At 45.0% G+C, this 17,387-nt stretch overlaps 1 protein-coding gene across 1 annotated transcript in view; it reads right to left on the reverse strand.

Annotated features, from left to right (window-relative positions):
* Nucleotides 1–10,037, reverse strand: part of LOC135377550 (Kv channel-interacting protein 4-like) — a 320,766-nt gene extending 310,729 nt beyond the window's left edge. The window contains exon 1 of the mRNA XM_064610058.1: nt 9,762–10,037. Within this exon, the coding sequence (XP_064466128.1) occupies nt 9,762–9,870 (109 nt within the window). The 5' untranslated portion in view covers nt 9,871–10,037. The remainder of the gene's footprint in view (nt 1–9,761) is intronic.
* Between the last annotated feature and the right edge of the window lie 7,350 nt (nt 10,038–17,387).

The raw sequence follows: 17,387 nt of genomic DNA on the forward strand, positions 1-17,387 counted from the left end.
CTCGTGACGTGATAACAGATGCCTACAGCTTTCATTGATGACGGTTCAGTGAGTTTGTGAAACACGATTGTCCGGATTCGAGTATTTGAGAAAGTGAAACTAACATCCCCAAAAAACGTAACAACAAACTGTTAGGATTTTCGTTTCTCTGCCCTAATGATTTTATTGATGATGAGCACAGCCTCAAACATTAATGTCTTCTGCCGATAACTGCACGATTCCCCAACCTCCATAAATACCCTTCGCTATAGTTTATAGGCTTAGAAACACGAACCCACAAAGGGCAGAAAACGCCATTAATCACTAAAGAACGCAGCCACTGAGCAGCTCACAACACAATGCACGAACTGAAGCACGCACACACACACACAAAAAAAAAGGAAAAACAAGTTCAGCTAAAAAAAGGATATCTCCCGCAAAATGACACGTCATCTATTAAGACATTCAGCGTCGTGAATACAAACTCGCTGCCTTTTAACACTTCCTGTCAAATGCCGTCTCAGTCATTAGGGACAAAGGTCTCGCCCCCAGAGGACTGAGAGCTCCGCATTATAATGAGGCAATTGTAACGCTCCGGCTGTACAGAGGGAACGAGCCGAAGAAATGAAATTTGAAACGGCTCCCATTCCGTAAAAACTGCACACGCTCCCGACATCTTCGAACCGTGAACCGGAGCAGCATCTTCACAGGCAGCCTCCTCTTACGCAGGGGCCGGCAATTACTGTGCTCCACTTAACGCTGGCCAGACTTGTGACGGAGCATATCTTTGCCAGGCCCCCCTTGGAGGCAGGAATTTGCCGTGATAGTGCACAGGGCAAACGAATAAGCGGACCAGAATTTTTAGACTGGGCCAAGATAAGCCTCGAAATCAAGGTCGCGCAATCGATCTACTTGAACGATATGGACCCGAGGAATCTTTGTTCCGCTTTTGTGGAAACCGCAGCCGTTAGGATATCAAATACAATCAACTTCTATCGCTGTAGGACATGTTGTTCTGAAACCAAGTTCTGTACTGTTTCGAGATTCAATTACGGACTTCGTGACCCTCACGACAAACTGTGCTTCGAACTAAATTTTCAAAAGCAACATTTGTCGCATCTTCGTTTTTGACCTTTCACGGGGAAACATCTTATGTCATCATCATTTTTCAATTTTCCATCATTTATTGTTGCTGTTGTTTTTTACCTACTACTCCTGTCGTCTAAACCAATGACCACTGTTGCAGAGGAAACTATACTATACAGCAAAGAGAAAAATGATGTGAAACAGAACTCTAATCATATTCTAATCCATATTAGACTTCGTTTACGTTCGCACTTGCTTCACATTACTTCGCCCCTAGTTATGCTGGATTTTTGCAAAAGATGGATATTGACGTCCATGTGAAAGTTTACAGCACAAGGGGGTAATTAACCCGCAGAGAATCAGCACCCCGAATGTCGAAACTCGTCCGCCTGTGACATCACTGCAGGAGTCACCACCGCTGCTGCAGCGAGAGAGGTCACGTGATTACGACTACCAATGGGAATGCCGTAACTCGATCCCTCTGCTCTGATGTCAAAGCTTGTCGCGTTCGTGTGCTCAAGGGCTTATATCTCGTCAAGTACGTGGTGAATGAACCACATACAAGAATGTGTCACAACCCCTTAAGCTTGTTTATAGAGCAAGCAATGTACGTTTTTCACACCCACAGATGCTCCGTACGCCATTTGTCTCGAGTTTGAAGAAGATCTTCGGAAACATCGACAACTAAAAAGCTCCTTACACGTAACCCCATTCTGCGCCGGACAAAGCTAATTTACAACTAGATAGGAGGTAAAGTTCCGATCCTCCTCGAAAGACACAAGTGAGAGCCACTTGCCACCGGATCCCGTCCTCTCATTGGAAAACTCGTCACAAGGAAGGTCTATTAGAAGCACCGCAGGAGGGAAGCTTTGCTGTCATCCTGTTTACGGAGAGGATCAACATCACAGGCATGAGTAACGACCCTACTGGATATCAGTACATGGGAAAGCATGTCGAAGTTTCGGTGTCGGCGCAATTAGGAAGCATAAGTTTCTATTAGACTTGGTAGCACCCTCAAGCGTGCAGTTATACGACCCCGTCGCCGGGCCCATCGGAAATCGTTTATGTTAATGTGTCCGCGATGAACGGATGCCGGGAACACGTTTCGAATACGTACGTTCGCATTTAGTGCGCACCTTTTCGAAAGTAGATGGCCGAAAAGGCGACGATTTTCCGTTTCACTTTCGTCGGTAAGTGTTTCAGTGTATTTCATGTTTGATTTGTACAAAAAAGAAAACACGGTACTCCTCGATTTAGACGGGACCGCGTCCCATTAAGACATCAGAGATTAGCTCATCCATCGAAGGCTATCTTTGCAGTGCAAGAGATTGCAAGAAAAACCGAAATACCAACCCAGAACAACGTGGAAGTTTGAAAAAAAAATCATTCTTTCTGCCGTGCTGCAGGCTAGTATGCCAATGATGTCACTCTATAGGGCGCCTCATTTGTAGGAGTCCACATCTATTTTTCTTTCTGTGATTTTCGTTAACTTAGCGCTCCCAGTGCCTCACATAAAACTTCAATACCTCGTTAAAACACTTTTATATCTCAACGTATAGCATGCGAATAGAAAAGTATGAGGCTGTGTTCGGCGGAACTGAAGCGGAAGTAATGGAACATGCACCATCGGTTCTTCTTTCAATTCCGTGGATTCTCTTATTTTCCTTGTCATTTTCTTACGTCGCGCTAGGCTGTCTTCGCTCCCGATATTTACCGATATTCGTCGATAACCGACGCCCGGTAATTTTTGCACGCGTTATGCGGAAATCAGGAACCGTTGATTGCGACTACCACCCATTTCCATCAGAGAATGCTTGAAATCAGGTACAAATGCTCCTTTTCTCGCATTTTTGTTGTGAATCTGAAGGGACTGCTGTTACAAGTGCCCAGCGCAGAGCAGACGGCACCAAATAAGACAGATCAGAGATATATTTTCCAAGGGACATCGATGTACCAAAAAGAAAACAATAAAAGAACCAGAGTATGTATCGGGTAATGTTCTGGAATAACTCAGCTAAGTTATTTCAAACTCTGTCACTGGTTCAAATCAGCTAACCGGTGACAACTTCCAGTTGACCTTTTCGTCAACTGCCGTCTCTCATACCTACTGCATTTTTAGTTACACGAAGATGAAGGGTGGCCCATTACGGGAAGCAGTTTTCGTGTGCCAGATTGGACCCTGCGGTCTGCGGTAGATTAAAGAATCGTCTCCAGGCCGCGCTAAAGTCGTCATTACATTCAAAGGGTTCGTTTCTCTGCTATACATGCGTAATATAGTTGTTACTTCGCCTATAGCGTTTGGGTCACGCCTTAAAAATCTCCACTAGAGAAAAACGAAACCTTGGAATAGAATAGAATAGAAATAGAAAGAAAAAAATGGAAACGGAGGTCGCACTGTTGCGACCAGCTGTTCCAGGACGCTTGACGTGTGAAAGCATTGAATGATTTAAAATATCAAAAAATATTTTTAAAGACCTTGGAGTTGACACAATGTTCATAGAGATTAACCCATGCGCCGACAACCGCATTCACTAACTCTCCTTCTCTTCCTATCAGATTTTGTTGCGCATTCAATATGAGAGAATTTGGAAAGCTTATACAGGACATAAATATATCGACGAGATAGGCATGTGACACAATAATGAGTCCTGAACGCTCAAAACGTTACACCCTGTAAAACCGCGCACAGCGCACCCGTCTCGGATTTATAATTAATGAATCCTATAAGCGGTCCTTTTAGCCTGCGCTGAACACTCTACGTTAGAAACAACGTTTTTCTATTTATATTTTTTTCTCAAATTACGCTTCGAGGTAGAGTTCGCACACAGGCGCAGGTGCCAGGCACCGCAGTCAATGCGGGAAGCCTGTATTTTAGACACTCCACCCACCCTATATGCCAACACACACACACACCACACGCCGGAGCACTGGTTAATAATGAAATGTTTTCTTCACTCGATGTGCTACGATTACATCTACCAAAAGGTCACCAGCTAGCGTTAGTCTCATTGCACGGGCACGGATAGGACAGATATAGGGAAGCGGGTAATGCGGGGGATGCCCACACGTCCGGAAGTAAGATGATCGCTCTGTACAGACTGTTCGTGTGGAAATGCGGTATATTGAGATGTGAACGTGGCTTTATGATAATTTATTACGCTGTGTAAAAAAAAAAAAGTGAGTTCTGCTCTTTTAGGGACTAGGTGCATTGCCCCCCACCCCCCATAACCACTAGTGCATTTCCGGACAAAGTGCACGAATATTCATGCGAATCTACTAAGGCATGCAGGCGGGGTAGTTGGTAACGATTCATACTGAACGAAACAAGCAGCAAGCACGACAAAGACGGTTGTCCTTGTCTTCTCCCATCTTTGCCCTGCTTGGGGGGGGGGGGGGGGGGATTTATTGGCAGAAATAGAGAAAAAAAAGAAGGAAAAGGAAAGATAAAAGGGGAAAGGCTTGTCCTGCTTGCTCCTCGTTTCGCACTGTGTATAAGGACAATTTACAGTGCTGGGAAGTAAATTTCAGGTTTAAGGGTCCAAAATGGGAAATAATTGCATTTGGGGGCTAGCCTGCAATTGTTCTTTGAGGAGATAAAAAAGCCAAGGTTCACATCTGGCTACTCGTAGTTGCGAAATAATAAACAGCATCATGACACAACGCATTGACAGCCTCATAGGAGTTACGCTTGAAGTTACGCTTACTGCTTGATTGAAAACTAAAACTATGGATATGTGAGCCCTGACAAAGTCGGAACAGGATACCCCAGAGCACGTAAATCGAAGAGAAACTAGGGAAACAAAACAAATGTACACAATGTACACGAGATATAACAAAGAAGAAGCAGGGACCAGCTAATGAACGAGTCCAGTTAACCAGGCAATAGTTCAAATGTCCGTTCATCTAATACACCTCAACGCACTGCACAATGTACCCTGTCGAGACCCTGGTACCAGCCTAGGTGGTCTAGGTACTCTGTACCTAGCCGGGAAACACGGATACTTCAGAGGGTGTCGAGAACGTCACATTATTTCAAGAATTACACAACTGCGTGCATGGCCGGCACTTGGTAAGCCGCAGGCCAGCACCCAAGAACTTTTTCAGTGCTGAAGAGGCGGTTATCCAGGCGGGCCAGCGATGATTCTTAGTTTTTTTTAGTGCAGCCTCGAATAACGTGTGCAGCGTCCTCTAAGACGTCGCGTTCGCTACAATTTGGCAAGGGAGCTTTTCCGAGTTTAAACAGAAAACGGTCGCTGACATTGAGGCGCAGCCTATAGATGATGGACGCGAGTATAGCCAAGGCAGTCCTGAAACTTGCTTCTTCGCCAGTGGTCGTTGCATACGCTTTTCACCAGGGCACCAATGGTTCTTGCGTCACCTTTAGTAACGTATGCGTAGCATGTCCGGACCCCGATCCTCGTGTGAACTGCGTCAACTGCCTCCTTCCCGGGTACACCGCAGTGGCCAGGGACCCACTGATGAAGTGTACACACGTAAGACGTCGTGCACCACTGGAGCCAGGAAGCCTGTTCCTGTAATCTGATCCAATGCTTGTAACGCAGTTTTGGAGTCGCTATAAATCGACCAGAGAGTGGGCGATGAGCAGTGGCGTAGCCACGGGGGGGCTAGGGGGGGCTCGAGCCCCCCCCTACTTGCCACGGACCGACCCACGCAAATCGTGCAAATCCGACAAGCAAATAATATGGGGGGGGGGGGCTAGTGTGACGATCGCCAAAGTTCTTGCAGTTCATGGCGCGTGTATCTAAGCAACACTCTTGAATTGTCTTCAAAGTGTGAGCTTTTCAAACGACCTCCAATCTTGTTTCACCGCCCAATTGGTCATGACAGCCTACATGTAATCGTATTCTGAACGTCTGAATAATATTTTTTGGTTCATCCGCATTTTGCGCTGTGCACAAGTATCTGTGTGTTGTCGCACCCAGGATCAGCGGGAGGGGGGGGGGGGGGTAATAGGGCGAGTTTTCGTATCGAGCTCCCCCCCCCCCCTCTACCTTGGAAGTCTGGCTACGCCAATGGAGATGAGCAGGACGCCATGAAGGTATGAGCCATGTGTACGGCCTGTAACTCGGCCGCAGCTGCTGACGTGAGGTGTGATAGGTGTGCGCTTTTCTCCAACGACAGCTCAGGAACTACGTACTACGCTAGTTTGCAGTTCGTTACTTTGTGGAGCATTATTGCCTTGTTTGCTGTGACACTCCGGTGTAACCTCATCATAATTACCGCCTTATGTGCGCTTGTTCAACAATTCCCTCACGTTTTAAACGTGCTTTGCCCAACCGTAACGCAAGTAATTCGCATCGCGAAAGAACCGGCTATCGAGCGATATTATTTTTCACGTGATTCGGAAACATGTCCCTCGACGAAGCTCCACGCGATGCCCCTACGGCACACCGACGGCTTAGTGCCTTGGGACCAACACTGCCACGCGTGTCAATAAAATTGGCAGCCTCATTGTACTAACCAGAGTATATACGTGATAGGTCGGGAGGTTTTAGCCGCGTAGGTTTTATATGGCTTACGGCACGAGGCTCTTGTAAGCAAATGTCTGCGAAAACAATATTTGTAACGAATAAAGCTTTATGAGCAACTGATCAGCGTTGCACCGTACACAGCGCACTTTCTTTTTCTTTTTTTTTTTTTTTTCTATGCTCCTCAAGTGTACCGTATATGAAGTGTATCGTATCGTTTTCGTAGAGTTCCTCCGATGTACTAAAATTCGCTAATATGTGGAGGGGACCGTGATGGTCCATAAGAAATTTCCTAGGGCACCAAACGCTCGTCGCCTATCTCAGCGGTCCAGTTCCCCAGCAACTTCAAGTCTTATAGCGGACGAGGATCTAATCGGTCGGTCGGGCAGCATGAAGATTGCGTCGATGCGAACTATATCGAGAGCGACACACACACACATAAATGGGACGACGATGTGGTGGCGTGGGTCATTCACCGCCGTTATGGCGGTACACTGCCCCATTGCGCTAGTGGAAGGGATGAGAAAGTGATGATGATGACAAAGCAACATGTGTTCAGTGGTTTCTGCTTCACCTCATGAACGACAATCGGGCGACTTCACCTTTCCAATCTTGTAGAGAAAAGCACGACAGAAAGGTATGTCAAGTCGAAGCCGACGTATTAAAGATTCAGTTGCACGTACAGGCTGAGATACGTAGACGTAAGGCATGATCACACCTGGCTAGGACACTCGATCTGGCACCAGCCTGCCACATCCGTTTGCATACACGGTCACGCATTTGGCCGAGCATTCTCTTAGCACTCTTGGCATCGGACCCGTGAAATACACGTTAGTCGATGGGAATACCAACAGTCCATAGTCAAGCAGAGCAGAGTACTATATCCAATAGCGCAGGCAACGATCAACACGAGGACGACGCTGGCTCCGATATCTTCGCCATCACAGTTTCCCCATCGAATGGAACAGTGGGGAATTGCCGAGTTATTTTAATACTTTTGAGGTGTATATGCGACTGCAAAAATGTAGTCAAAACTCATAAAAAGCTCTCTGTCCATTGTGCCAACAACTTGGCAAACTGCCGCGCATCATTTTAAATAAAATACACAATATCTTGAACAAGCTTCTTTTCTTCTTTGCCATTGTTATTATTTTTATTCCTTCTCTCTCTCTTTTTTTAGATTGTCTAAGAAAAAACTCCATCCAGAACGCGAAGTTTGAACTATGTGTAACGGAGGATACTTGAGAATAGGCGCATGGCTGGGTTTCGATAGGAAGGCTATACCGACGTAGAAGCATCCATGGGTTTCAATGCCTTGATCAATAAAGCAATGTTTATTGATAACTTTACGAGAGCTGTAAGCAGAGGGAAGCTGCAAGAGCTTTGTTTATCGTGTTACCCCGCGATCTTCGATGTGGAAGTGTGCTTGTCATTCCCACTAAGGTCTACGCGTACATGATAACTTATACGATACGATATGATAGTAAGCGTTATACTTCTTCGATCAGAAGTTCGGGTACAGAGAAGCCCTGAATTTAAATTGCTATCGAATCATGCAAGTTGCATAATGTGGTGGCAATATAAACAGCGCTTTCACGCACAAGCTAAGTTTAGGCTAACATACCCCTTTTTTTTTTTTTTCATAACCAACTAGCCAACCAGGAATGGTGTTGAATTTTTACTTCTTTTTCGACGTACCGACGCACTTGGAACAGCTCAGCGCAGCATAATTTGGAAACTTCGCTGTCCACTCAACTTATGTCGTATGTGCTCAGTGATACATAAAAGGTCAGAGAATACACGCATTCACTACGACAACATGTCTTACACGTCTTATATCTTATACCTTGTCCCATATATTTCCCATATATGATTAAAACGAGTCCGGCCAAAACACAACCGGCCGTTTCCTCTCTTTCTGGCGAGGGAGAATTGGGCATCTGGTGAATATAGGCAACATCTGTAAAATATGTGCTAGGCAAAACATAATGCAGGCCGTTAGTATGAACGGATGCCGCATAAGCGGAGAAAGAACATTCTTCCACGACTGCTCAACAAAAGCACTTCAATTATACAGCCCGCAACACCGTGCAAACCTAATAACACGCATCCGCAGTTCAGTTATGTCAAGAAAACTTCGCGTTCCCACACAGCCCATTTTATGCGTCGACACACATAATCGCTCTCGGAGCAATGGCGTGCGGTTTCCTGTTTGAATAGCACACAAAACGACCATTGCCAAAACGCATGCAAATACTTATCTATCATTTCGATCCACAAGACGTTATAGGGCCCGTGGAAAACAATTACCGAGCGAGACACCAAACTCCAGCCAATTACAATTGGCAACGCTGTCTTGTATAAGACAGGAAAGAATATATCGTGCAGAAAAGAAAAGAAGAAAAAAAAACCTATAAAGCTCGCTGAGGTATTACGACAGGACAATAATCAAGGAGCTCCTCGCAACGATGCAGATAGGTTCTGTAATGGCACGTCATTACACAGAGGCTTTCCGGACCTTTGGGTGCCATGCTGAAAACTGCCTGGGAGACACAGAAGTCTTCCTTGTAAACGTTTGAATTTCTGTACCAAACATAACTTGGAAGCGTGACGATTGAAATTAAGGGGCAATAAAATCAATCCTGATAACCCTTCAGGGTGCAATAGTGCCGTTGAATGTGTTCAAACGGATAGACGCCGTTCAGTTCAAAGTATCAGGGTATTCCGTAAGGTCAGACATCCCATAAACGATTCGCGGAGCACCAAGCGCTCTTTATCGCGCGAGGGATGCGAAGGATTCGGCCAGGGAATGGTCCTTCCAGTACCGTTAAGGAAATTACTAGGAAAACACCAACGTTCGAATTGTGCGCTGCACACGTCATTCATACGCTGTTTCTTCCTACTTTCTGATCATATTCCACAGACAAAGTGTCGACTGTAGTGCATGTAAAGAAGTACAACACAGCTACAGACTCCTGCATTCCGGGTTGTACCTCTTGACACCACTTTCACCACTAAACGTTATTATATCCTCTTCGTGTTCGTAGAGGTGCTACTCGCACCAAACCCACTCTACACACTTGAAAGCACCGGCAACTATGGACGGTGTCGGCTACTCCATCACAGGGAATATCGGACGAGTTCCTAAGAGTGGTGGTGAGGCAGGAGAGGTGTGAACTTGACAGGTGGTAGGGCTTGACAACTCACCGTCAGGGGAAGCAGAGCGCTCCGAGTTCCTCCCAGCAAATCGGCGCTGGTGGGTGCCACTGGAGCCCGCCAGGGGCACCGCGGCCGGGTCCTGGCTGCGCGACGACATGTTACGGCGCTCCTCCGCCGCACACCATACCGTCCACCGCACACCGTCCTGCTTTAGCAGCGGGGAGACCCACCGTGAGCGCGCCCGCAGGTCCCCATGGCGGCGCACGACGCAGCGGCTCAAGACCAACCTCAGCGCGGACACCGCGCGCGCCGGGCTCCAATAGAGCGCACGCGCCAGAGCATGCGCTTTCCTCCCGTCTCGTTCCACGCGCCGGTGGGGAAAATTTCGGGGGAGGCACGCGCAATGGCGGCGGGACCCTATCGGCGGGCCCGTCCCTAGATTGCGGTCTTCGACCTACGTGATGACTTCCGGACACTGAGAGGCTAGCTCGCCCATCATCCATCCGACGCTTTCCAGACTCTCAGCACGAAAATATTTTCATTCACAGAGTTGGAGAGATTTCGAAGGCTGCCCAATTAAATCATATTTCTTTAGTGTAGTGTTCCTACTGGGTTTCAGCACGTCTTGCTTCTCTATTAGTATCCCATAGTAAAACACGTAGACAGGCTGTGGAATATATCCCACGAACTTGTGCTCGTATGAATTTATTTGCTGTTTTCAAAGCCAGCCTTCGCTGGACAAATCTTAGAATTTTCGTGACAATTTCGTTTTTACATTCTCTGCAGTTTCTTACATGATCTTGCCTGTGGCTACTAAAATTTCAGCCACTCCTTTTTTTTTCTTTTTTTTTTTTTATGAAATGCCGCGTAAATTGTACTAGTGTCTGTTTCCATGGAGTTAGCAAGACCACAACCATGGATGTAATAAGCTTAAAAATAGATAGCAAAACTAAAAAGTTCCGTGCTCACCTCGTGAGTTTGAGTTTGAATGTTCGTGTTCTTCACCATTTCCTTCCAAACTTAGTGCTGTACCTCCCCCGTCGCTAAATGTGGGACACCACGAAAACACTTCCTGTCAGTGGATCTCGGGGGTTATCGCGATTGATTTTCCTTTCCGCTCTGGCTTTTCCTCATTTTCTCTCGAGTCTTCCTTCCTGCGTTGTTTAAGTCATTTACGAGACTTTTATAGAGTAACTGTTTACCTCTTTTGTAGCAAAGACTAATACAGTTCCTCTTCGGCAATGCAGTCGAAATTAAATGCGAGAGAGCCTTGCAGAACTTTATCATTACTCTGTTTACGATTAATATGAATCGTCAAAGCGACGTTGTTCTCTTTTGTACTTCACGCTGGGATATTTGATCTATTATTAGCGCTCCACGCTGCAAAATTAAAAATGTAAAATACCAAGAATGAATGGAGACATTAATTTCTTCCTCTGTTTTTTTTTCTTTTTTTTTACTAAGTCGAATTTCCTTGCGTAAAGCTCTCATTTCCCTCGGATATTAATCGTGTTACTTTATTATTAGCTGTGCCATCTCTTTCAGAACGTAACCCTATCTAGTCCGAATTACCATCGGAAACCATAGAAGTCCGAACCAAACCACAGGAGCAACACATGTTAGTGCTGCTGAGCTACCTCTTCCAATTTTGTTGTGAAATCCACGCAATGTTAAAGAAGGTAATAGCTTTTGGCATTTTAAGTAAAACAAAAATAGAGCTATCCAAAAATCCCTTTCAGTACCTCGCCGTAACTAAAGACTGAGGATGTGGAACACCATGTATAAAGCGTGCGTAGTTTCACGAGAGCTAGGCATGTATTGTCACAAGAGTAAAAACCGGAACTAGTGTACCCAAAAGGGGGGAAAAGTGGGAAGACTATACTTAAGAAGCTTGACGTTTCGAGAGGACGCTCTTCATCAGAAAAAGGGGAAACAGAAAGCCAATGTCGGAGTATGTTAAACATACTGCCCAGCCCGCCAGGGGGCTGCACGTGAACGTGTACGGTCGTTCGGAAGAGTGTGGGACGTGAAGGTGGTACGAAGTGGCAAGCACAGAGCCCAAAAAAGTTAAAAATAATGCACGGAGGTGATTCGGAGTTGGACTTACGTTGGGCATGGTGGCAGAAGAACCAAAGTGTCAGAACGATAAAAAGGACTGCCAGCTACACAAAACACAAGAGTAAAAACAGGGACTAGTGTACCCAAAAGGGTAAAAAAGTGGGAAGACTATACTTAAGAAGCTTCGAGAGCTATCACCTTTTATCCCTCTGATGTATTGTCGACTACAACCTGAGAAGATGCAGAAAACGTGTGCCACTTGGATTAGGGCCTCGTGGAACACTTTTCCCCAGCGCTGCGCAGCATAATGTAACTCTTATTTGATGTTCGCGTCGCGAGAGGAAACCATTTTCTCGCCGTCAACCCCGATCCAGTGTGATCCATGCTTATATTAACAGTGAGATGTCTGTACATTAGGCAGACATTATGGCATATTGCCGCGAAGTCCCCAGCCTCTTCCAGAAGATAGCAGAAAGCGCAATCCGTTCGTGCAGTGCTGGAGGCGCGGTGTTATCTGACTCGCTGGAGAACGCTGCAGCCAAATAGCCGGAGTCGTAAAGACTCGGGTAAGGCGGCAGCCTAAATGCTGACCAACGCCTCGAGGAGGGCAGAAATTGTTGATACGCTGCTCGTGCCAGCTTATTACCGTCGGCCGCACATCGTACTAGTTAATGCCAGGGTTCCTGACCTCTCACTTGGTACGCTACAGGAACATTACACGACTGAAATATTTTTGAATTCTTCTAGTTTCTGTTTCGTTGTGATCAGACTTGTGCCCGTTACTCGAAAAAAGTAATTGATTACCGTTACCGTTACTTGTACGGAAAAAGTAATTGATTACCGTTACCAATTACAGGACTTCAAATGTAATTGAGTAACGAGTAGAAAAGTAACGCGTTACTCCGGTCGTTACTCAAATTATACCCGTCTTTGTGTGCCTCAGCAAAAAAAAAAAAAAAGAAGAAGAAAAAAGGAAAGTTCAACAGGGGGGTGGAACAGCTGAAATAACCCAAAAATATGTACGTCTACTGTAGTTATCGCCCGGGAAGACGTTGACCCGATTGTGGAATATCATGCGTGGAACTTCCCCATGACTCACTAAACCTCCAAAGCTACCACAAAGGTACCACCACACTGGTGCATAGGTGGGGAGTAACGCGTTACAAAGTAGTGCGTTACCGGTAACGCGTTACATTTGAGTAGTGAAATATGGTAACGCATTACATTTGGGAGAAAAGTAATGAGTAACGTAACGTCATTACATTTTTAACAACTAACGCGTAACGGCGTTATGCGTTACTGCGTGTTCGGGAACTTGAAAGCTTGAGCGAGGACCGTGCCTGCAGAATCCGGGAAAATCCCCGATTTTTTCTATTCATCTTCAACAATGACAAGAAGGTCACATCGACACCCAAGAAGAACGCAAAAGAAGAGTTGTTGACCTACCCTGGTTGAGGTGTCACCTTTGTCTACCACCTCTGTTTTTCACTCCCTCTGGTATTTTTCGGACCAATGGGGCCAAAGCGGCAGAAAAATGGCCTCTACCCTCTGAACAAGCAACAAAGTACATACCAAGGAATTGGCTGTTTGGATTTGTACTGTATGAGATACAAGGTCACCGTCTCTATCAACCTTGACAAGGAGCACTCACTGGTCATTAGGCGTCCTCTCAGCCCAACGGGCGAAGCTCACCGATGAAAATTTTGAACATCAACTACTTCTGCGTTGCAATAAATCGTACATGTAAGTTGTGTTCATACGTGACCCTTGTTTGTGCCCAACATTGGTTGTATTGATTTGCGGAATGCACTTATGTGACTCAACCAAAAATGGTACATATTATAAGAACAACTGGTGAAGTAATGCAAAAGTAACGGCATTACTTATCAGAAGTAACGGCGTTAGTAACGCGTTACCTACAACCGCAACAGTAACGAATAATGTAACGCGTTACTTTTTGAAAAAGTAGTGAGTAACGGTAGTGCACTACAAAATAAAAGTAACTTCCCCACCTATGCACTGGTGTAGGAACAGATTAAGGGGAGAGACCCTGAAATTCCAGAACAAAGGCTGACGGCATGAAGATCTTGACTTGGGGCAGAACATCTAAAATATGAGTTAGTCTCTGCCGGGAAAGTAATCAATTACTGAGTAATCGATTACTCAGAAAAGTAATTGATTACTCGAAAAATTACTTTGACTTTAAAGTAACTGATTACTCGAAAAACTACTCAAAAAGTAATTGATTACAAGTAACGCAATTACTAGTAACGCGTTACGCACAAGTCTGGTTGTGATGAACCGGAACGTTGCCTCAACATCAACCAGGAGTGCCGTAGGTTCTTTGATTTCTCGCATTTTGAATATTCGTATTCTCCACGTCGCCAATTGCTCTAAAAACGCTATTTAGCACTGTTTTCACGATCTAAGGCGTTTTCAACTGATTTTTCCATTTCCGGCGGATTTTGAATATTCGTATTCTCCACGTCGCCAATCGCTCTCAAAACGCTATTTAGCACTGTTTTCACGATCTAAGGCGTTTTCAACTGATTTTTCCATTTCCAGCCCATGTTTGAATATTCGAATTCCCCACGTCGCCAATCGCTCTAAAGACGCTATTTAACACTGTTTTCACGAACTAAGACTCACTCGGGGAAAGATTTTGGGAAGAAAAATTTTTACTAAACGCACAATCTGCTTGCACCAACTCTGCCAGCGTGTATGACGTGCGTAATAAAACGACTAAAATGAAATGTGTCTATAGATGCATTCGTATGATCGATTGTGTCTTTGAAAATCTGAACCATTGCGGACTTCGAAAGCCTTCTCTCTGCGAGCAGCGTTGGTTTCGATGCACTTTATTCCGTAAAGTTACACCAGGAGAAAAAAACAAAATGAAAGGGAAGAGACGGGAAATGGCAATGTTGCACACGACGAAGCAGGTGACAACTCTAGAAGGCGCACTTGTTGTCCCTAAGTGACACGTGCTCAGTCACAGAAAAGGCTCGGCTCGTGCTCGTGCTCGTGTCATACGCGTAAAATGTATTGATTTGACGTATTTTCTTCCCTGTACGACTTCGCAGGACCGGATGCGTCTGAACAAGCTCGTGCGCCAGCTGCTCCTGCCGAAAACACCCTCGAAACCCAACAATAGCTTGAGTTCTCAGCGAGTGGCTAGCCGCAAGAATGCAGGCAGACAGGAATACTAGCCATGTAGTTCGCGTCGGTGTTCCAAAACGTGCACGACTGCGAAAAAGTAGGAGGTTCAACGAAAATTCCAACATCGACAGTGCAAACGTGGCGAGAATTTTACACCTATCACGTTAGTCTCGCCGGTAAGCGACAATCATGAACACTGCAAGATAACAGAATGTCGGAACACGGAACAGAACGTTTAATATTCACAGATGCGACGGCATCCCAGAAATGGCTAGTCGATTTGGGGTTGTCTCCGCGGAGCACATATTAAACTCTTAATTTTAACTTTACGCTAATTATGTTTAGGTTGAAGAGAATACTGGCACGGCTCTAACTGCCGATTCGAAGTCCACAACGAATGGTTTCCTCATGTACCATTCCAGCAAAAGGTTTAAGGTCGTTTCTCCCGCTCTCGAAAACGACTGGCTGAAGATCTAGCCGTGCCTCTATCAGAATTTTATGAGAAATATGAAATTAAATATGAAGATTTTTCGGGAATAATAAGAAAATATATATATTGGATATATATTTGTTTCCATAATCAATCAATCAATATATATTGGAGACTAAGAATGTGTCTACGATACTGCCCGGTTTGAACTTTCTGTATTAAGTGTACTGGGGTAGCCAGTTTGACTTCATCGAAACTCACGTCCCCATTTTTTTCTTTATTCATCCCATCACATCACTGCCCGCTCTATATGTCAAACATTGTTTATGATGATGAGCTTTACAATAGGGTATTTGTCATAAGTGCGACTGTCTTGTGGATCGTGTAGGAGCTTTGTCTAAATTGCACAAAGGGAGCAAAATATGCTATGTTGACGTACAGTCATTAAATGTGCGCGAGTTAATAGATAGTCGAACATATTCGTAATCCTTAATACCTGCAGCGCATTTACAAATGTAGAAGCGCGAAAAACGTTTTCTATAATTCTAATGGCTCTTTTCGGCAGTCGTGGTATTTCTTATAGGTTTCCAGGGTCTGTAGTGCTCCATACTAAATTGAAATAGCAAAGAATGAAGTGCCACAGTGATTGGTAGATTAAGAGCTTAACCGTTTTTGAAGTAAAAGTATATTCCTCATCATAATAGTTTATCATCTTTTAGTTTAGTACCACCTTTTAGACGCCCTACATACAGCAATGAAAACTAAATACACGTATGCTTTAACATGGGGACTAATTTTGAAATAATGATACACTTTTTTAAGCTAATCTATGGAGTTTCATTGGAACACTATTGAGAACGAAGCACACGTAAAACTTCCTTAGCAACAGCAAAAAATGTTAGGGTAATGAATCCAATTACAAACTTCAGTCCTGGAACGTGAATTGTTGGTGAAATAATATTCACTTTGATAGGGGAAGTGTGCGTATGCTGGAATAGGTGACATCAAAGGATATGAAAAACTAGCAGGAAGCTCAAAAGAGTCAAAACCGTTCTGGAAACGTGCGCGAGCAAAATTCAATTAAAATCAGCCGCTTTTCAGTCGCGAGTAAACAACTGTATGTCGTTGCCTGCGAAATCCCCTACGTAAACATTTCCTGATCCAACCTAGGTGCAGCCGATTTCCGTTTCAGCCATTACCAACGACGCTTGGCTATCTGTTGGCTGTTTTGTTTCCCAGATGGTTCGACCTCATTCGACAAACATGACACTAGCGTAAACACGCCGGTCTGTAACATCCATGATAGCATGTCTTTCACTTTCCCCATAATGGTACGTGAGACTGGAGCAAATATATTGCACACTCGGCATTGAATACGTGCTGCACGCGCCGCAGGGTGACAGCAGATAATTTCGATCACCTGGGGTTCTTTAACCTGCCCTAGGAACCTCCGACGCACGGTGCTGGAAGCTATCCACGATTCGCTTTCAAACACTGTATGACTTGGCTCTCTACGGACTTTGAGATTGCAAACAAACAAATTAGAATAACGAGTTCATAATGAGGAGTCAGAACAAGGGAACGGAATGGGACGACAGGGAGACACGGACAAGCACTCGTTCGCACTCCTCATTATGCAACACCAACGCGCCGAATGCATTACAATACTTAGAATGACGATCTGTACATGTATTTTATCCACTTCTCCACGCACAGTGTCGCATAGCAGTGTTGATGCGGACAGCAGACTATCCAGCACTTTCTTGCACAGCCTATGAGAACGACGCGAGATTCGAAAAATAAAACGTGTCTCAAAAAGAGACGAACCCGGCAGACGGGTTACATAAGCGCCTATATACAATCGCGAGGAAAGTTACCATTGCCGGCAATTCTTCTCCAATGCATTGTTGTGTCTCGCAACTGTCCTTGACTGTTTTTCGTTGTATGCCACCGCACTGAAGAAAACACAGTACATTTGACGACAAAAAACATCTGCGAAATATTCCTACACATACGGCTTTAACTTA

Source organism: Ornithodoros turicata, chromosome 1 (assembly GCF_037126465.1).
Source record: "Ornithodoros turicata isolate Travis chromosome 1, ASM3712646v1, whole genome shotgun sequence".
Lineage (NCBI taxonomy): Eukaryota > Metazoa > Arthropoda > Arachnida > Ixodida > Argasidae > Ornithodoros > Ornithodoros turicata.